The sequence below is a fragment of the Aulonocara stuartgranti genome (genome assembly GCF_965226115.1).
Source record: "Aulonocara stuartgranti genome assembly, chromosome: 5".
Classification (NCBI taxonomy): Eukaryota; Metazoa; Chordata; class Actinopteri; order Cichliformes; family Cichlidae; genus Aulonocara; species Aulonocara stuartgranti.
This window is the reverse complement of record NC_138943.1, coordinates 10508046-10529093: the sequence shown is the minus strand read 5'-3', so window position 1 is coordinate 10529093 and position 21048 is coordinate 10508046. Positions and strand designations below refer to the sequence as shown.

Genomic DNA, 21048 nt, shown 5'->3' with positions numbered 1-21048 from the left:
TTAACCTTCTCCTTTTAAAAGGAAAATTTACCAACAATCAACAAATAAACACTAAAAATCTAACAGTTCAGACTAAAAACAGCAGGATATCAATTAACCTGTTGTGCAGATTCTATGGATGTACACAACAAAGCAGAGTACCCCAATGACGAAGTGCCCCATTTTGAAGTCAATGGCCAGACTTAGTCACATCAGACCATGTACAAAATTCCAGTCCAGAGAGGTCGATTGAATCCACCACCAGTTGCCAGATTTAATTAAATCCCTCAATATTGTCCTCTAAGGTGAATGTCAGTTTTTCCAGGGGAAGAATTCTCAGAATCTTGTAATACAAATCGTCCATTATGGGTACATACCGGGAGGTCCAGTATTGAATCACCAGTCTAGCTATGTAAAAAAAATTACTATAACATTAAACAAACATTATTTTTAGCCACATCGAATGACAGTATACAGTGGATGGAGGGCATGTGCAAACTGCACCATGTCAATATGTTTTTTAAACTTTTTTTCAGAAGCTTTAGATCTTTGAACAATCCTAAAAAAAAATATGCATGTTCTAGATTTTATTACACTTCGTACAGAGGGTTTGTGTGCTGAGACTGCCCCACAGCAGTGATATGCCGTGCAGTCTGGATTATTTTAAACTGGGTTTCCCAGCCATCATTACTGTTAAGCATGGTCCGGGAATTTGTTATATGGCAGATCTCCATGCCTGATCATCAGTCATGTGTCTCATGTCCTTCTGCCACTGATTTGTGATATGTAAATAAAAAGTTTGCATGACATAAATCTGTCTCATAGAGGCTGAGATATGATTTCCTATAAGCACAATGTTAAATGCTTTTTAAGTTTATGCTTATATTGAGATGAAACGGAATCTAGCGTCAACATCGTCACACTTGATAATGCTCATGAAAATATGGAAATAAAGACGTGGCATAAAAAAATAGGAAAATACGTGCTATCTTGTCAAAATGTTTACTTAACTAAGACACTTCTTTGTCATTTAAAACTCTGTTTCAGTTTCAAAGTTACAGAAAAATAATCCACTAAAGTTCCAAGAGTTACTGGGAACTCTTAAAGAAGAGCTACTAGCTGTAAAAGCAAATAAAGTACATCTATCACAACCTAAAAAAGAGATAAAACTATTTAGTAGGAAATGAAGTTTATGTTAGAACAAACATACGGTTCATTTTATCACCCTGATTTTTAAGCTCTTATGAGAGCTCGATTTGCACTCCTTTACTGAAAATCTGCAAGGTTTAGAGGTTTAGTGGACAGCCGATTCATATCAATTTGTCTCTTTTATTTGTAGAATGTGAAAAAAACCAAACATTTACCGTAAATGGTAACATACATTAAGGACATTATCATACCTGTATTATACAACTCACTCTATTACACACAGTTTTTTTTATGGCATTTTCTTGTCTTAAGTTTCTTATTTTACTTTGTGTATTTTGGTTTTTGTATTTTTTATTTCTATGTTTCTACAATTTTCTTCATATTGGAGCTGACAATAAAGCTAACTTTAATTTCTTTCCTTTTGTAAAAATCTAATCCAAATGTCAAATAACAGTTACTGCCCAGTGATCCTAACCTTATACTTTGAAATGATCTTATGTGAGACATTTTGTAAACCTTAAAGTAATCATCAAACATTTCCGGGAGACAAAGTGAAACATGTTGAATGTTTTTCTGCTTTCATTTGTAAGTTTAAAGCTGCGTTTTGTTTATCATATTGAATTGTTTGGCTAAATTCCTTTCCTTTGGTTAACGAAAATTCCAGATAGAGTCTGTATACATGTAGATTAGTTCCACTAAACAAGCTGTACATATGTTTCACTGACAGTAGTATGAGTATTAGTAGTAAGTCAGATATTGAGTTCTGCTGCCACCACATGGTCAGAGGAAGTCAAGCAGCGGAGAGTTTTTAAATATGTTTCTTCAGTTGCACAGTGAAAATCAAATTATAGTAAATATAGCAAAAAGAAAAACTAAAAACTGTTCTCGGCTTGTACCAGGGTGGCCAGTCTCTAGCGGGGTCGACTGCCTGTTGCTTCTAGTCCTCTGGGACTCTGAAGCTTTGTCCAAGTGTGGCCCATCTGGGGCGTCCTTGCTTCTCCTGCTAGGATGGACATGCTGTATGCTTGTTTTTTTTCTTACAGGTGCAGCAGTTGGTGATACACTCTACATGTCTATTTGTATTTGTGCTCTGTCCATTTATTATATTTTTCCCCATTTTCTCCCCCCTTTCCTTTTTCTTACCTGCCTGTCCTGTCTCAAACATTGTCATACTATGCCACATATAATGTAATTACTGAAATAACAATTTCCAGCTGTCTTTTTGTGACCTCAAGCTGAAGCGCACTTGGGTTCTGTGAGATTATAATATTATTTTATGCCATGTTAGACCCCTAATTAAAGATTGAATTATTATGTAGTTTGAGTTTGCATTATTCTCCTGAATTAGAAGGTGATAACTATTACATTTGTTAAACTGTATTACATTAGACTGCTGATTTATTGTGAATGAATGATATTGTTTTATGATGCATTATACTGCTGAGTTATAAGAAATACTGTTTGATCAATGCTCCACCATTTTGAGATCTGATGCTGTCTGCGTACGGTGTCCATCTCCCACGCGTGTGATCATTAAAATCATCGTTTGACTCAACCCGGCCGGACCAGTGTTGTTATTTTGGTTTTTCCTCTTGTATCCATCCCCAATATTTGAATCCGTAACAGTTCTGCAGTAGGACAATGATCCAAAACTCTCCAGCAAGTCCACCTTTGAATGGCTCAAGAAAAACAAAATGAAGACTTTGGAGCGGCCTAGTCAAAGTCCTGAAATGAATCTGCTTGAGGTGCTGTGGCATGACCTTAAAAAGTCAGTTCATGCTCGAATACTCTCCAGTGTGGCTGAATTACAACAATTCTGCAAAGATGAGTGGGCCCAAAATTCCTCCACAGTGCTGTAAAACACTCATTGCCAGTAATGCTTGATTGCAGCTGTTGCTGCTAAGGGTGACCAAACTTGTTATTAGGTTAGGGGGGGGTTTTATATTGCCTCCCTGGAGCTTAGATTCTCTTTATTATTTGACTTTGTTATATTTATTTGGAGCAAACAATTTAAAAATAGTTGTATTCTTCTATAAGCATCTTAAAGTATGACACCTATCCTGTACTTGCTCATCTCACATCAAATTTGTACATAGACCAACTTGTAAATATAAAAAACAGATTGTAAATAATCTCCCAAACCCTTAAACATCTCTGAGTCTGCAGCTGGGAGAATAAAAACTAAAACTGTCAGAAGGTGGCTATGCTGACAAACTCCTTTATTAAACTGTGGGGCAGTATTATTTAAGCTTCAGTGTTTAAATGGGTCTGTCACCTTAGAAAGAAACAGTAACATAGAGAGCGTAGTGGCTAATTAAGCTGAATTTAAATTGTTATCACTTTGTGTGCTAAATCACCAGATTAATGATTTTCTGCAGCATTCATCACATTGTCTGTGGAGGTTCTCAGTCATCCAGGTCAGAGTAATCTAAGGAGCTTGGAACGAAAAGCAACTGGAAGTTTCTTGAGAGGTTTCTGTGTTACACAGTTTCTGTGTAGGAGAAGTCATCTGTTCCAGAAAATGCCCCTTCTAAATGATCAGACACTGCAACACCGCCCCTTTCATGAGAATATGCAGGAAAAACCCTGGGTTGCCTTGGCAAGCTGATAATAGTTTCATGTGACTGCTTATAGCGATTGCCAGTGTTAATGCCAGTTGATACAGATAATGGAAATATACCCTTGGTATGTTGAACTTGCTTTGTAGTTCAGGGCCCAGAGTTACAAAATCCATAAACTGAAATGGCAAAAAAAATCCAGATAATTCCATGTCAGCAAACACAAAACGATGATAACAGATAATTAAAAACACAAGACGACTGACTAATAAAGTAAAACAGGAAGTAAGCAACGAAAACTAAGCAGAGAATCACAGATGTAAAAGTAAACTTAACATGGGGAAGAAATGTTGTCCGAAACCCAGGACAACATTTCCATGCTGCGTTTATGCTTCAGATACATTCACACACATTGATTTACAAGTGATAATGATCTCATCATTATTGTATTTAAAATGCATTAATGTATTTTAGTCACACTTTAGTTTTTATTGTATTCTTTTTAGATTATGATTTAGTGTGCTAGGTTACGCTTAACGTTTTGGCTGCTGTAACACAGAAATTTACCAACTTTATTTATCCCAAAAATTGGTATCATATTTGACCATATTTTATGTATAACTGTATACCATGCTCACTTTTCTGTACTCGGCACCTTTAATACTGCTGTACATTATTCCAAATTAGTTTTCTAAATGATCATTTTAAAAGAAAGACAACTGATATTTATAGATTTTGGTGTAACTCCTTTAACTTCAGTAAAGAACAAGAATTTTTCCTCTAATGCTGCGTGTTAGTGAGGTCGCCAACATGACTGTTATATGCTCTGCTGTTTTATTTGACAGATTCTTTCAGAATCTGATCAGTGTTTGTGTTTCTGATCTTCTGTCCCATCGTGCTACTTGTCTTCCTCTGAGGATTCAGTGGATGAAGGACCCTTAGATGAGGAAGAGCCATGCTGGGATTCATGGAACTGCTGCGAGTACGTGTTGTTGGTTTGATCCACAGAAGATGTTTGATGGGATGCAGCTGGAGTGAAGGATATTAAAGCAAAAATAAGCATATGAATAAATGACACTTAATATGTGGAAATATAATAACAGCTGAGTTTTTGATTTATGTAATTTGGATTTCATACAAACTTTTGAAATGTCTTTTTTTCTCATGTTGACCAGGAGCAGTCACCTGGAACCACTGCTGCAGTCTGTTATGAAGAGGATTCACAGCTGCACGAGAGAACAATCTGGATCAGTCTTCAGTCAAAATTCATTTCTTATCTGAAGCATTTCAGTATGTATTTCCAGATTAGTCAAAACTGTAAAATCTGCAGTTCCCTTTAGTTACAGGAGGTGGCGATGCTTCCACACTGTCAATAAGGAACAACTAAAACTCTGGAAGAAATTAACCAGTATTTGTACTACACCAAATCACAGATTTAATTCAGTCTGACTTAATTCACTGCATGCCAGTTCAAATGCCTATTTCAGGACTATTGAAGCTATTTTGGGGTTTCAGCTCGACTTTGAGACACATTTTAGTTTGTGTTATTCAGATGACTAAACATATATTCCTGACTTTTTAAACGTAATTATCATTTTTTAAAATGTATTTATATTTCTGGACTGCATATTAACTACTTATGACAATGAAAAAGTGAAGTGAATTTGGTAACACTTACCTCTTTGAGGATGAGAAGTGGATGTTGAAGCTTCTGGGTATGATCCAGATCCTTCTCTAAGGTTCTTCTGAGGTTCTAATCCAACTTCCTTCTTGAATTCTCCTCCATTTTGTGATTCAACGTCCGCTGGGGATTCTCCTCCAGATGCTAGTCCTGCATTCCCCTGGAGAAACACTCTGTCCAGCAGGTGGTCCAGCAGCTGGTCTGCATGGTCGGGCTTGGTTCTGACAGTCAGTTTACGACTAGGTTGTTCTGCTGAGATCTGCATCTCGGTGATGTTTCTGAGGAATCAGATCCAACCGATTTTTTACACCTAATGAGATGATCAATATTTGTGGTCTCTACATCGTTGTAGCTATATTCCCTAAGGTATGAATGAGAGAATTTGTTTCATCTTGGAAAAAGAAACACAAGAACTAGCTCTGTCCTCTGGATCCATCCAATCAGACTATACTAGTATAAAAATCCCATTGAAGGGTAATTACACCTTCATATTCTCCTTGAATCCTGCCATCCAGTAAGAGGCTATTTAACACACAGCAAGGTCAGTGGATATGGGAGAGACTAATCACTGCTCAAAGTTACTTTTTGGGTCCTTTTTTTCTCCACTGAACACACAGCCAGACCTTTATGGCCCCTTGAGTCAGTTCCATGTTGGTATCTGTAATGTAACAGATTTTTGTAATTTGGACTATATTATCCAGTAATACCAACAGTAAGATACTATAAAAAAGGTTATAAAACATTCATTGTAAAGGGAAAATCATTTTGAGAAAACATGGGCTCACTAACTTCACTACTTTCATTCATTTTTACGCTAGTAAACCAGCCTGGGAAAAACTGACCAACAGCAGAGGAGATTTCCTTTAAAAGTCATAATTTTAACCTTATATATCATTTAACCAAATACTTAAATCTATTTAATATCCATCCATTCGATATACTGGCATTATCCTGCAGAGGGCTGCTGTAAGCTGGAGCCTACCCCATCTGATGAAAGGTTTGCCTGAGACTTGAGCAGATCACCAGTTAGGCTAACACATAGAACGAGACAGTCTCAGTTTAGATTCCTCAACTGTGGGAGGAAACCACTGCACCACCTCAACAAGTCTTGAAGTGTCTACACATCTCCAGTATGCAAGCCAAAGACTGACGTCACCAGACTGGTCATGCTTGGGTCAACCATTACATCTGCTGAATTAATGTCAGGCTGCCCTACTTACCAGGGCTATTCATTTTCTGACTAAGGCTCGGCCTCAGTGTGAGCGCTGAAGGGATAAATGCTGCCTGCAATGTCACATGTTATTGAATTTAAGGCAGACACACAGATCCAAACAAATCCTCACCAGGTGTGCAATCCAGTTTCAATACAAAGACCTGGGTATTCTTAGAAATAACAAGTGATCATAATCAAAGCTGAAATTATAATTTGGTCTAAGTAACAGCATTTTCATACAACAGCTCTTGTGCTGGAACTGCAGTAGCTGGGACATAGGCTCAACTGTGACACACGAATCATGTCGACAGCCATATGTACTACAAAGGGATGTCTTTGTGTGCCATGTCAAGTTTAAAGTCAAAGTGTCGCAACAATGGCTGTTTTTATCCTTTTACCTGGCTAAATATCCATGATAAATTATGCTGAACATATAACTTGGTTGGGAGCAGGTAGCCATAGTAGCCACATCTCTCTGTTATGTGTCCTTTAAAGACCATGGGTTAAATTTCCTGTTTGCCACCTCAGTTATAAGCAGTCACATACTTTGGGTCTAACAGAGATTTATGAATCTTATTTACACTGTAATACTCCTATGACTCCTGTTTAGAGCTAGCTGCACCATTGTAAGAAATGCACTAACTGGGAATTAAGTCAGCCAGTGTTGTGGTTTTAATGCTTAGCATGGTAGTTGTAATATTACATACAAAGACTCTAGTGTCTTATGTATCTATTATTGTAGGATCTACTGTACAACATAAAGCGCCTTGAGGCGACTGTTGTTGTGATTTGGTGCTATATAAATAAAATTGAATTGAATTGAATTGTGCCTTTGTCAAAAATAGGAGAGCGAGTTTGGCTAATCTGAAATGTTAAAATCAATGCCAAAGTTGTATCAAAGCAGTTTATACAAACATATGTTCTTGCAAAAAGAACCACGCTAAAAACACCAGAGATTATTGATAATTGAAGGTTTAAAGTGACCTCTAAAATAAACATAGAAGAATAGTAGTTCAGTGTAAATCTAAATAACTCTGAATTGCAGAATTGAGCGGCTGATTTTTATGAGGCAGCTGCTTTTACCTGTTTCTGATTTGTTTGAGGACGCAACAGAGCAGCAGGAGCTCAATCACAGCCAGCACTAGAGCTGCCAGGGATAAACAGAAGACTTCGTAGGTCACCTGCTCAGGCACTGTCATGGCGATATTTGGAAAGCAGGCAGCAGCAATGTGATGCAGATCTCCACACTAAACAACAGTTTGAGAGGTAGAAAAGGTAGAATAACACTGAACATGAACATTTTTTTAGATCTTTAATTCTTAGGACTAAATGTTATGTTAGGGTGTTTTGGTTAAAGATTTATTCTGTTTAAGGAATCTATGCCCCAAATTACTTTTTTATGGGAAAAAAGTAATTTTTTTTCCCTTTCCTCTTTTAAAGCTATCAATTTCATCCTCATGAGAAAATGTATAAAATTTTAATGGTGACAAAAGCATCAATGTGACTGAAAAGAAAGCAAAGACACGATGAAAAACATACAAAGATGCTTCAGTCACAGGCAGCAGTAGGAGGGGAGACACACTTTACAGTCTTAGTTCACTAGCCACTAATAGCCTGTAGTTGTTTTGATGAACAATGCACACTTCTACACTTGTAATCTAGTTTAAAATAAATATATTATCACATGTACACATATCAGTCACTGCTGTAAAGCATTTTCTGCTAATCTGTTTACGTACCAATGTCCGTTGTTGGTATTCTGCAACTGAAGTTTTTTCTGTTGCTTAGAAATGAAACTGTGCCATTCTTAGAAAGTTGAAAGTAAACATTCCCAGGCCAGGACTCTTCTGATAGTCATGGTTAGTGACAATGATAATCTGCACATGGCTAATGTGAAAACATGAAAAAAAAAAACATGACTCCAAGGCATACTGCAGTCTCCACGTGTTACTGTTTGCAAATTTTTGGAGCACTTGTTGTAGTTTTTGGCTTTTGTTTTTATTGCAATAAAAGAAGCTGTGATTTGGCTGAATTACACACACGGGTGTAGTTGATTAGTGCAGGTGTGAACATACAAATACCAAAACATCAGAAATGAGAAACAGCTTTGTACCTTTATCCCAGTTTCATGAAAAGATTCACTAAATGAAAACTAAAACCAACTGACTCATAGCAGAGAATTGCTTGATGGCGAACTTGCATTCAAAATCTGTTAACCTCTTTTATAAAGTATTCATAATCATAAAGTAACTTTTCCTTTCCTTTCCTTTTTTTTTTTTTTTTTTTTTTACATTGGTCTGTGTACTCCCTTTGACTAGTGTTCTTCTGGTTAAAATGATTAGAGCTTAAAGGGGAATGTATCTGGAGTGGTTTGAGTCACATGTTTGGTCTGGAGTCATTGTTAAGCCATTCGAAGGAAGCAGGGCAGAAGGATTATTCAGCTGAAAACTCATGCTCCAGGCAGGGTGTTTTGATTCAGTTATAAAGCCAGGGCTGAATTGGTGTGATGTGGGCCGAGTGTTGATACCTATTTTTACCCTTATTACAAAATGCCAAATACATGTAATGCATTGGAACCTGACCTTGCGTGTTATTTTGTCATCAGTTGTTGGTGAACTAGGCTTTGTGTGTTTTACAAGTAGTTTTGCTTTTTGTGAAATAGTTTTTATATAACACTCTCCTTGTTCCAAAATATAAGTCCTGGCCTTGATGATCTTATGATCTTATTTCTGCAAAACTGGTTTCCAGTTTACGTCATTTCATTTAGAGCTGGGATGTCAAACATGAGGAGCCAGACTCCATTCTGTCCCACTGGTTGGCTTTGGAAAATGTGAAGCAGGGCATACATTTGGGACTTTTGTCTGTATTTCCATAACTTTTGCAGCTTTTTCTGCTAATAAAAACCTCCCCCGTGGCCTTTTATAGTATACCAAAGTAATAAAGTAATAACATTAAATGACAGAAACATTCCTGTTTTTTCAATATCTGCTATAGTAATGTATGTGTTGTGTGGACCAGTTTTTCATTTAGCAGCAGCATTTCTTTATCATGTAGAAAAACAGACATACTGTTGAAATTGAGCGTCTTTGTCTTAAATTAATATATCTCAGGGATTAAATGTGTATTTAAACTTCTGGGCAGTTTCACTGATCTGGTCTTGATGTGTCCTGTGGCCTGTCATGTAAAATATCCTTGATTTACAGGTTTATTACAGTAGCATCTAGTGGACAATAGAGGAACTGCAGCTACCCAAACGAGCTAATCACAATAAGTAGGAAACGGAAAGCGTTAGATGTGGCAGTTTGTTTAATCCGATTAACATCAATCAGGAAATCTGTGACATACTTTACTAATACTTTACATTACATACAATTCTACAACAAAAATGTGCAAGACAATAATACAAAAAGAAAACTGTGTCTCATGTTTTTCATATTAAAGCACCTTCAAACACAGCGGTTATTGGTATATAAAGTTTTAGGATTTAAAGTCAAATATCATAAAAGAATACTTACACTCTGATTTACCCTGATGGAGAATATTAGGCACCATGTTGATATAAATAAAGTTTAATTACAGCAAAACAAAACAGGAAGAAGTGCTAAAAATGTTGTGAATGCACCAGTGAAATATGTACACAATCTTCATGTGTTTTTGGGTGATTGTACGTTTTTCAGATAGATTTATTAGGGTTGTCGTTGTTATTGATCTCCATCCTGTCGATCAGCTCAGTCACCAGCTGCTGCACGGTGTGAGAGCGCAGCCGGCCGATCTCCAAGACGCCCTCGTGGTTCACGCTTTCCGTGTCCTCGTAACTCTTCACCACCTGAAGCAAAGTGAGATATCACAGAGTCTTTGTAACAGAGTTACTTTTGTAGCCTGCAGCTTTGTAAATGATCACAGTTATAGCTAATCAGTTGTTGATCAGTGACTCGGATGTGTACTACCTTGTTGGTGATCAAAGAGAGGCCAAAGACTCTCAGACCGCAGTGAGTTGCCACAACCACCTCAGGAGCTGTACTCATACCTAAAAAAACCCCCCAAAACAGACCAGGGGATGTTACTAAAACTAGTGATGAAACAACTGATGATAATACTGATGCTACTGCAACAAATTTTCCCACTCAACCCTATAAATAGCGAGCATTTTAGTTAAGATGGCAGATAACAGGAGTGAGATTATCTGATTTTAGTGCAGTGGGATCAGGGAGGGAGCTGATAAGAATTTAGTGATTCCGATTCTGTTATTATGTTGTGGGTCAAATATTTGTGCATGTTTGTTGAGCTATTTCCCACCTTTGTTGTGATCAGTGTTGGAATCGTTACTCAAAAAAGTAATTATTACACATTACACATTACGTTACTTAGTTAGTGCTGGGAAGAAGTAATTCATTCTACAAACTCATTACTCGTTACTTTCATTTTACTCTGTAAAATAGCTGAAACACACTGTCTCATAATCACCATTTAACAATATACATCTGAGACTAAAACCCCACAAATCAACACAAATCCTTAATGAGGACACATATTTCTAAGATCTTTCTCTTAGTAGAATACAAAGCTGACCGCACAAAGCATGTATCGATATAGGTCACATCTTCTCACAAATACTTAACTAATACTGAGGGAAAAAAGCAATTTCATCAGTAAAATCTATATACCTGTGACCTGCCAAGAGTTTGGTGGCTCTGGCCTTAAAACTGTTATGTCCATTATCTAATGACTATCCTGAAAGGCCATGTAGGAAAATCAAGAGTGCTTCCAGTTGTTCCAAAGAGCTGATGTGAGTCATATTTAAAACAGGCATAACAAGAGAGTTGTTGTAACAAATGCCACAACACTTACCAGTGCAGAGAGTAGACTTCTGTGGTTTAGGGACTTGGCACTAAGCATAAATCGAGCTTAGGGGAGATTTACAGTCTAACACATGTAGGTGTTTTCTGTTCACATCGGAAATGGCGATGTCTGATCTCACCAGGCAAAGCTCATACTGGGCTGGTCCTCACACCTGCAAGCAATTACTCCCCGGAGATTCATCATCCTGTTTACCAGCCGCTTCTTAAGGCAGCAGCTGTGAGTCCTTCGTCGCTGGACTATTGTGCAACATTCGTTAGTGGAATTTTAGTTTTCGAAATATTTTGATTTCTCTTCATGCTTTGTTTGGTATTGACAATTTGTCTTTGTATAGAGATTCTCTGTGCCCCGTCCTGAGACCCCGTTCATGAGTGTGGCAGTTGCAGTGTGGCGTGTGCGTTTTCCGTGTGGAGTGAGCTGACTGGAAGCGAGCGTGTGGAGCTGTGTGCGAGAGTGAGGACCCCGTTCCCCTGTCTTTCCTCGTGGACCTCTGGATTCCCTGGATCCCCTCTTCCCCACCTGTATATAATGCACTCGGTGTCGTGTGAGTAAAGAACTGTTTATTGTGATTCATAGTCTGCGCTTGAGTCCGTGCTGCTCTCAGACATGCTGGGGCTTGTCTTGTTCTTGTGCACACTATAGAACATAAACACTGTGTGTGATATAACAATGATGTGACAATATGACATTTTCATATTGTACAAGTTTATACCAGTATTATCGCAGTTGATATGACCCAGCCCTGACAAAAAGTGCCACTAGTTAAATAATAAATATAACAATGGTACCATTTTCTGAAGTTGTCTTTTTTCCTGTTCTCCACAGAATCAAAACTCATTCCTTTTGTGCAGAAGATGACTCTTGTTGCTATTTAAAGATCTCATGGCTGTCCATGCGGTGCTAACCTTAAGTAAAACTTTACATTTTTAGCTTTTCCATGAAAATGTGGCTGTACTGAACGTACCAACAGCGTCCACACCAAGCCGATGCAACAGTCTGGCCTCAGCAATGGTTTCAAAGTTGGGGCCACCCACCATGGCGTACACGCCTTCCTGCAGAACACTGGCCACACCCAGCTCTTTGGCGATCTCCATAGCAAGGCAACGTAGACCTTTGTCATAGCAACCAGACATGGCTGGGAAGCGAGGACCAAACCTGCGAACAAAAAATAATATGAAAATGGACTCGCTCTTATATAGCGCTTCACTACCTAAACCTCATTCACCCCCTGACACCCATTCACACAAGCACTTTTTTCTATGCTTAAATGCTTTCTGTCTAACAGTCACACACACTCACATGCTGATAGTGGTCAGGCAAGGGCCTAAAACAAATTTCACAACAACAGTAAAGAGCAGTAGACACAAAAAGACCTTTAAAACGGTCGCAACAATACATAGCCATCCATGTAATTACTTCTCATCGTTGGGCCCACACAGCGGGTTCAGACCGACCAATCCGGGAAAGTTGATGTGGTCTTTGATGATCATGATGTCTCCAGTCTGGAAGCCATCGGCCAGTGAGCCAGCAGCATTTGTGACAATCAGGGTCTCCACTCCAAGCAGCTTGAAAACTCGAATGGGGAAGGTCGTCTGATGGACAGACAGGAAGTTGGAGCCTCAGTAATGAATTGACAAACACAGAAGCCTCCTGTGAAGCTGTAACTCGCACACAGGCCTCTAGCTTTTAGTGAGCTTCATTGCAGATGGTTATCTAGTAATGGTGCCCAGGAGTGAAATGTGTTTATTGAGAAGCAGCTTAGACAGAGTTCCATTTACAGGAGTGTCATTATTTTCAATATTATAAAAAAGAGAGTGGGTGTGTGTGTATGTGTGTCTGGGTTATAGAGGGAAACAATGACACCATTGAACAGCTAAAAGGCTGCATGTGACCAAATCCATGCATGACTTGGGCCGGCTTCTCACATGCGGGTGTATGCACGCACACACACACACACACACACACACACACACACACACACACACACACACTACAAGTTCAGTCTCATGCTGCTGATTACAGTTACATGTGTGCATGACTAAGCTTTTTTAATCAGCTCACTATGAGTGTGTGTGTGTGTGCATGTGTAAGTGTGTGTGTGTGTGTGTGTGCGCCTGGTGTATGTGAACTTTATTACGTGCAGTCTGTAAAAATCTGTTTCTCTTTTCAGAAGTTTTTTTTTAAGAGTTTTATAATTTGTGGTTTGATCTTTAAGAAAATGTTAACTTATGAATTGTTGGTTTGGTTGGCTTGGTTCACACGTCTTCACAGAGCTGTCATGGAATTGAGGGAGTTTTGGGGTTCTGGTTTGAATCAGATTCATGAGGTCAGAAGGAAATGCATTATTTCAGCGAGGATCAGTGCATTTGCGTGCATGTACCTTGCAGAGAGAGTGTCCTTCATACATGTGGAAGCGACCCTGCATGCACACGCATGTCTTCCCCTTCAGTTCCCCAAAAACAAGCCGACCTGCATGACCCTGGACTGCAAACACAAACACATACATACAGGAACTTCTGATGTAACTATGCTTCATATATATATTTCATATAGGCAGTTCATGCATTCTTTCCTTGTTCATATTAAAATGGTTTTAACCATTTAACTGCTTGTCTTGGTTAATTTTAGGATTTATTTTCTATAAATCAGCAGGTGAACTTACAAAAAGTTGCTGTTCGACAGTCTGATATTTGTAATCCCACATATCAATTTAATTAAAAAAGAACCTATAAAACAATATAACATATTCTTAATATGTTATATTAATAATATGATCAATGACCATTGATCAATGGCTATGATAATTCGCATTTTAATGACCATGAAACTGACCTCACAGTGCATTCTTAGTCAGTGGTGCTAGTGTGAGTCATTATGCAAATGTAATGTTTATAAGACTGAAGAAGTCACTTGGATGAGTGAGGAGATGTTTCTCCCATAAAAATAAATTAACCTCCTAACATATATATTTCCACATATTTTAGTTAGTTTGTTTTGTTCAATATGTGCAAATAGTAACTTCAAACTGCCTTGAATCCCATGTTAACATGATTAATATTTAGAAGATATGGGAACCAGTTCTTTTAAACAGAATAATGTAGCATATTTATCAGTCATTAACCTGAATATTCAGTGTACCTGTGCTCTGAGGGAAGCCTGGGATGTCAGAATAAGCAAAGGAGTCTTGACACTTCAGTGTGTCAGCGAGCATGCCCAGTCCGGATCCACAGATGATTGCTACCTGGGGTCGGTGCTTTGTTTGGGACATCAGCCAGTCAGCTGTCTTCTGGTATTCGTCATGACTACGGACACAAAAAAGAAAGAATAAATATTATTTTGCAACATCATCATGATTCACCTCATCTTGCTGTTGCTGTTGCTGTTTCCTCTCCGCTGGGATCTGTGTAGGCTCAATACATTTTGGATCAGGTCCATAACATAAAGCTTACTTTGGACTAAGTCTGGCCTTTTATGTTCATGTTTTGCAAGACCACTGCCTCACTGTATAAAGTATTTAACAAATTACTTCAATGTTGAAGGGAAATAAAATATGGGTCACAAATAATAATGAAATTGGAGGGAATTATTTTCCAAGTTCACTGAAAGACCTGATATGAGTTTGAGTTCAGTTTGTGGCCGCCTGTCCTGCACCTTTACTGTTTCTGTTTACCCTTGCTGCCCGGCAGCATTTTGAGTTGGAGCAGGAAGCTGTTTTTTTTTAACTCACTTCTCACCACTTTCTCAGTCCCCAACAACAGATGGAGTCAACTTGTGTAAAAACAGTTCGCACAGCAGATAAAAAGGCAGCTACATCTCTCAGGGAAATATGCAGGCCACAAACAGAGACTGTTTGTATTTCTCAGATGGAGAAAAACACGACTCCAAGTGACTGACATTAAGCAACTGTTTGCCAACAATTTCACAATATTTCTTGAGAGCTTAAAAAGAAGACAACCTGACGTCTTTAGGTTTTTGAAGATATTTTGCCTCTCAACTATCATTACCTGGAAGACTTAGAACCTACACAGACTTCACAATATGCCATTTTTCAGTTCACAACATGTTTTTACAAGTTTTAATCAAAATAAAGAAAACAAATGAACAAAAACAAAATCACTTTTGGGCCTTTTCTCATATAGATATAAACAACAGAGGATGCTCCTAGCAAAAGTTTGAAATAATGAAGTCAGCATATATGAGTAAATATTTTATTTATCTCAAAATTGGGAACATTTATTTGTTACAGCAGCCAAAGGATGAGAAAGAAAATGGATTGAAAAGATTATAAAAATGACCAAAAGAAAGAATTCAGTTATGAATGAAAAGCTCAATAAATCACATAAGATAAAATGAAGAACTTGAACACTATTGTGGTATGAGCTGGTAAAGATTTTCCATCTTTGTGACTGATGTTAGACAAAGTGTTAGGTGGTCAACTTCCATTAATTATCCATAGCCATTCTCCAAAGCTACAGTATTTTGAAAGACCTCTGTGTCAGATGAAGGAGGAATTAAAAACACTCCAGCAGCAGTTCAATTAAATTCGCTTGAGAAAAAAAGTACGATTTAAAAAACTCACCAAGGAAAGCAAATGAAAATTAAGCTACATCTTTGCTGTCTTTTAATCTTTATTTCTTAATGTACACTTTACCTGTTAAATAAGTCAGTAAAGGACCTTAAAAATATATTTAAAATAACTTATTATTTCTCCATAGACTTGATCCTTTCAACTCTTCTTCTCTCTTCAATTTTAAGGCTGTAGTAGTTGTGTGTGTGTGTATTTTTTTTTTTAAATAAATGACTCAATATTCACTAAACTAAATGACTATGAATTGTGGACCATTATATAACATGTTACCAGGTCTACCAAGTTGTAGCTCATGAGCCTAATAAGATGCTGAAAGCTGATTAACAGCTAAGCAGGCTGAAAAATATAATAATTTTTCTCTTTGATTTTCTTCACATAAATCAGTGAAAATGTAAATTTACATTTCAGGCCTCAGAAAACGAAATCACAAACATACAATAACACAACACTGTCCTCACACAAAAAGTTTAGAAACCACGACTTAGTTACCTAATGGCACTGTATCAAGAAAAACACAATATTATTACCTATAATACACAACAAAAAAAGTTTCTTACCTGATGTGCTCTTTGCTGTGCATGATGGAGCAGCCTCCGTTACTGTTAGTTTGTGTGTCTGTGTGTGTATGTGTGTGTGCGTGTGTGTGTGTGGGACGAAGAGACGGTGCGAGTGCAGCCGGTTGATGTCGACCAGCCTACATATTCACATAGTCACATGCTCCTGATTGGCAGTAGCAGCCAATTGCAGCCGTGTTGTAGTAGTGAATGTGTGTGTGGATACGTAAAGTTTTTTTTGTTTGTTATGTAAGCAGACCCCCCCCCCCCCCCCCTTTTGAAGTCAGCTGTTTCACATTAGAGTTACTGTAATTCCTGATGTTTTTATTAAAAAAAAAAAGCCAAAGATAGCAAAGATAAATAGTTTTGCACCAACAATGTGGTTATTAAAAACTTTCAAGCATGTTGAAACTACCTATTACTTTGTTTTTGCCTTACCTCCCTGAATTCATTGGCCATGTCTAAAAAATCATCTTCAAGAAATTGCTCTAAAACTGTATCCTAGAAAGTTGAGCTTTCTAACAAGTGTTTGATGATATAAAAGGGTTTGGGTTCTTTAAACCCAAACATGAAAGAATCATATGTTCTAATGTTAGGTCAAATTTGCCAAAATAACTTCACCTATCAGATCCTCAGATACTCTGTCCAAGCTGCAAACTCTGGGACTAAAGAAAACTAACCCAACGGTGTAGCCACAAACTGCAGTTCCTCTAATAGCCAGTAGACTCCCGTGCTAAAAAAAAATCGAACTTCAGCTATGAAATTCACATTTTTACAGTCTTGTAGAAAAAAACATATCAAGCATCCATAAATTTGAAAGCCTTTAAGAAGGACTGTAAATATTTTTTGGCTGCTATAATAGACAAGCAAGCTGACATAGTCTCTTGGTTCCCTTTCGGAGCATTTTTAATGGAATTATCAGGCTAATAAAATGGCTTTCTGTGTGGTACAGCTGGCACCGAGCCTGGAATTATCTACTTTAAGATTTTCTTTCATAGCACATAGCATGCAGCTGGATTTTAGGTAATTTTCTATAGGCTGGATTAGCAAGATGATATTTTTTTTTATCAATAGAAAAATGTATACTCTTCTTATTTAAGTCTTCCAGCATTAAAATCATGAACATAATGAATTAAATACCGAAAGATGGTATTCATCTGATTCACTGAAAATTGCTTACCTGGTATATGTCAGCAATGTTTTTTAGCATTTAGGCTGTTAACCCAGTACACGAGCACTTCAGTGTTTCCCCATCCAAAATCTTTCGTTTGTGCTGCTATCCCAAGAGTAAAATCCACCTTTCATAGAGACAGGATCAATTAGGAAGCTAATTAAGCTACATAGTCCATAGACAGGTTAGTTACCTGAGAGCAATAATTCTCTTATCTGTTTAATTAAAGGAGGTACTCCCATTACATTTGGGATGTGGTGTCTCTAAGAAACTCCTGAAATATAGTCACTATAGTAACAAGACAATATTAGGAAAACTCGTCCGTGCTAATGGCAGAAATCATCAGATCTCCAGGCTTTGTCAAACCTGTGCTTCTCCTGAAAGATTTGATTGCATCATTTGGATATTGTGAGGAACACATCATTGTTTTAGAAAACAGTTGTACAGACGAGCTGTGACCTAATAATTTAAAATGTCAGCATAAATGTGAGGTTCCCTTTCTATGGTAATTGGATGAATTTTAACTGCATTTGTATGTATATAGAGATATACTTGAGTTTTTCTTAGATCTTGTTTTATTTTTGTAAATCCCTTTTTGCAAACAGGGTTTCTTTATCAATTATATGTGGATAAGGGTTTTTTTCCCTGACTTTGGTATGTAGTTTTTTAAACGTCTTACTGATCCCCCTCCCAATGTCTCTAAAAAAAGTCCTGGCCTGATGTGAAGGTCTTGCATATCATCTCGGCCTTCCAAGGTGCAAAAGTTGGTCGAGCAGTACTGCTCAGCCTCGTTCTTTGACTTCACCTGGCATCAGCGTGCTTCAGTGTTTCAGCTTTGTTAGTTTATGTTTACATAATTATCTTGTACTTAAGTGAACCTCTTGCATGGACTCGCTCCTTGTTACATAGCTGGAGGCAGTTGGTGGCACACCACCTCTTAGCTTAATGTGTTTGAGTGTGTCTGTACGTTCTATTTTTTAATGACTGTCTCCGTCAATGGGTGTGAGGATCATTAATGTTAAAGAGACAAATATGTTTTATAGAGAGATAATTTTGTATAATATTTTCAAACTATCAGTATTATTGAATTCATACCTGAACAAGGCTTTACATATGTATTAATAAAAAAAAGTGTAGAATGCACAAGTGTACACTATAACATAAGAAATAACCACATATGCCTACTGGTTGAATATTTTTCTTATTACAGCACTTAGGTGTCATTGGCTAATGAGCTTCCAACATCTTGTGTATAAATTAACATGTAACAGATTTTTTTGTTATATGCTTTCACATTGCAGCACGATTAGAAACATGTTTAAACTGTTTAAGTTAAATCTTGTCCACCTGAAGTCCATCAAGTCAAGACTCAAGAGATGTGGGAGTTTAACGAGCAGCAGCTCGTCAGTCACTTCCCTTTTAATTGAAGCTCCACGTCCAGTCTCATGACTGCTAACATACCTCACATGCTCCCTCGCTGCTGCCCTGATCAGCTAATGCTAATGAGGCTCATGTGGGTTTGATGAAGGGGTACCAGAGCTGGACTGCAACCGGAGGAACCAAGCCTGCGGTCAGATCTGATACCACCTATTAACTGCTTTGTTAAAGAAAAACGCTTATGGCAGCTGATTTATGTGTGCACTACAATTCATAAACATGCCTCTGATGATTGGATTATTGAATAAAATTATTCCCATCTGTTTTCTTCTGCTTTACCACTTCAGGGTCACAGAAACTGGAGCCTATAATCATTAATACATAAAAACATATTTTGTATATATATATTTACTCCTTGCAATCCTAGCTTGAAATGTGTGCATTGTCATTATCCTGCCCTGGATACTGAGAAAATACAATCATTTAAACTTTCTAAATCCACCATAAATCAATTAATACAAGACAGTTGTTGTTATCATTGTTGTTTTATTAAGAGTAGGTCAAAATAAAATCATGCATTGTTTAAATGCTGCCGTTAGCTCTGGGGCAAACCACAGCCTGTTACTATTTCTGCATGGAGTAAGTGGGTCGCATTCATGAATGACCTTCAAATATGTTGCCTTTTAGCAAAAGCCTGAGGCACATGTGTATCTGTAAGGTCTTTATTACGGTGGTGGGTAATTCACAATCACATATACAAGTAAAATTCTGGATTTAGGTAAGAAATCAAGTTCAACACAACAAATGAATGCTTTTGTTTCTGTTAAGGTCTCCAGAAATAAAGGCATTCGTTTTAGCATCCTGTGACTTTAAATGCAACTTTCACATTGAATTCACTCCTGTGTTTTTGTTTTCCTACGCTGCTCTCTGTTCTGACTCTGCTGCATCTGTACGTTTAATGCTCAGCTGAACGTTCAGCATTACTGCATTCCTTCACAACCGGCAAAATGTGAAAAATGTGACAGCGTCCATTTAAATGTCAGATATCTGGGATTCTTCTACGTACAAGCAGCCGAACCTGCTCATTTCATTCCTGCTGCTTCAGCCCTGAGGCCTGGAAATGTCTAAAAGGTTAATTGTGTTCATGTGCACAGACGAGACAAAAACGTGACAATTGTGAAACCACACACAGGAAATAAATTCCTTTTTCGTGACCGGACTGGATGAGAACAGGACACAATGTCTCTAAGCACTAACAACCTCTAATGTCTTTAGATTTCTTCAACATCTCATGTAAGATCAAAATGCATCAGCTCAAAACTGACTTTTCACACACGCTGAAGCAGAGTAGAGGCTTCCCACAGTACATGCAGTAAAACAGGAAGTCTGCACAAGTCACAATTTTAGTAACACTTAAGCAGTGTTGGGAAGGTTACTTTTAAAATGTATTCCATTACAGAGTACAGAATACATGCCCCAAAATGTATTCTGTAACGTATTCCGTTACGTTACTCAATGACAGTAACGTATTCTGAATACTTTAGATTACTTAATATATTATCATGCTTTTTACAACAACGTGAATGTACTATTGCTGTGTGATTTATTACTATTACTGAAGGTCCGCGACTCCGAACTGTAGTAAAGGGACCTCTGACTAATACGGCGGGGTCCCTGTCGGCTCGTAGCCGAAAAATAGCTTTACTTTGTTGTGTGGGTCAACTTTTCTTGCTAGAGACAGAGAGAGGCGTTGAAAGGCTGCTCCAACGGAACTTATTGTTTTCGGAGGAAAACACGAACACGGTGTACAGTCGAGTCTTAATAGCTTACTTACAACTGGGCTCGTCAGGCACTCTTCTTGGCTGCAGTGGTTATTATTATATTTACATGCTTCCAGCTCCCGTTTTTCCTCGATGGCAAC

At 37.8% G+C, this 21048-nt stretch overlaps 2 protein-coding genes across 3 annotated transcripts; both read right to left on the bottom strand.

Annotated features, from left to right (window-relative positions):
• Nucleotides 1–4150: 4150 nt before the first annotated feature.
• Nucleotides 4151–7833, bottom strand: LOC309707224 (uncharacterized protein). 2 transcript variants are annotated; one of them, XM_082534400.1, is made up of 4 exons: nt 7664–7833; nt 5365–5645; nt 4829–4912; nt 4151–4715 (listed from the first exon to the last, which is right to left on the bottom strand). In XM_082534400.1, the coding sequence occupies exons 1-4, from the start codon at nt 7777–7779 to the stop codon at nt 4585–4587; spliced, it is 612 nt and encodes a 203-aa protein (XP_082390526.1). In that variant the 5' UTR covers nt 7780–7833; the 3' UTR covers nt 4151–4584. The 2 variants fall into 2 exon arrangements, with proteins under 2 accessions (XP_082390526.1, XP_082390527.1); XM_082534401.1 differs by lacking the exon at nt 7664–7833 and adding an exon at nt 6350–6505.
• Nucleotides 7834–9868: 2035 nt separating this feature from the next.
• On the bottom strand, nt 9869–16724 carry LOC309707485 (purine nucleoside phosphorylase-like). The gene is made up of 7 exons (XM_082534854.1): nt 16583–16724; nt 14576–14739; nt 13818–13921; nt 12854–13029; nt 12402–12592; nt 10528–10607; nt 9869–10406 (listed from the first exon to the last, which is right to left on the bottom strand). Exons 1-7 carry the CDS (start codon nt 16603–16605, stop codon nt 10254–10256), a joined length of 891 nt encoding a protein of 296 aa, XP_082390980.1. The 5' UTR covers nt 16606–16724; the 3' UTR covers nt 9869–10253.
• Between the last annotated feature and the right edge of the window lie 4324 nt (nt 16725–21048).

Bases quoted from the DNA above. Each gene is read 5' to 3' on its own strand.
- LOC309707224 (XM_082534400.1), bottom strand. From the start codon at position 7,779: ATGACAGTGCCTGAGCAGGTGACCTACGAAGTCTTCTGTTTATCCCTG. The intron at 4,913-5,364 runs GTAAGTGTTACC...TCTCTCGTGCAG, and splicing joins CACTTCTCATCCTCAAAGAG to CTGTGAATCCTCTTCATAAC. The intron at 4,716-4,828 runs GTTTGTATGAAA...CCTTCACTCCAG, and splicing joins GAAAAAAAGACATTTCAAAA to CTGCATCCCATCAAACATCT.
- LOC309707485 (XM_082534854.1), bottom strand. From the start codon at position 16,605: ATGCACAGCAAAGAGCACATCAG. The intron at 13,030-13,817 runs GTACATGCACGC...TCTGTCCATCAG, and splicing joins AAGGACACTCTCTCTGCAAG to ACGACCTTCCCCATTCGAGT. The intron at 12,593-12,853 runs GTAATTACATGG...TTTTGTTCGCAG, and splicing joins TGTGGGCCCAACGATGAGAA to GTTTGGTCCTCGCTTCCCAG.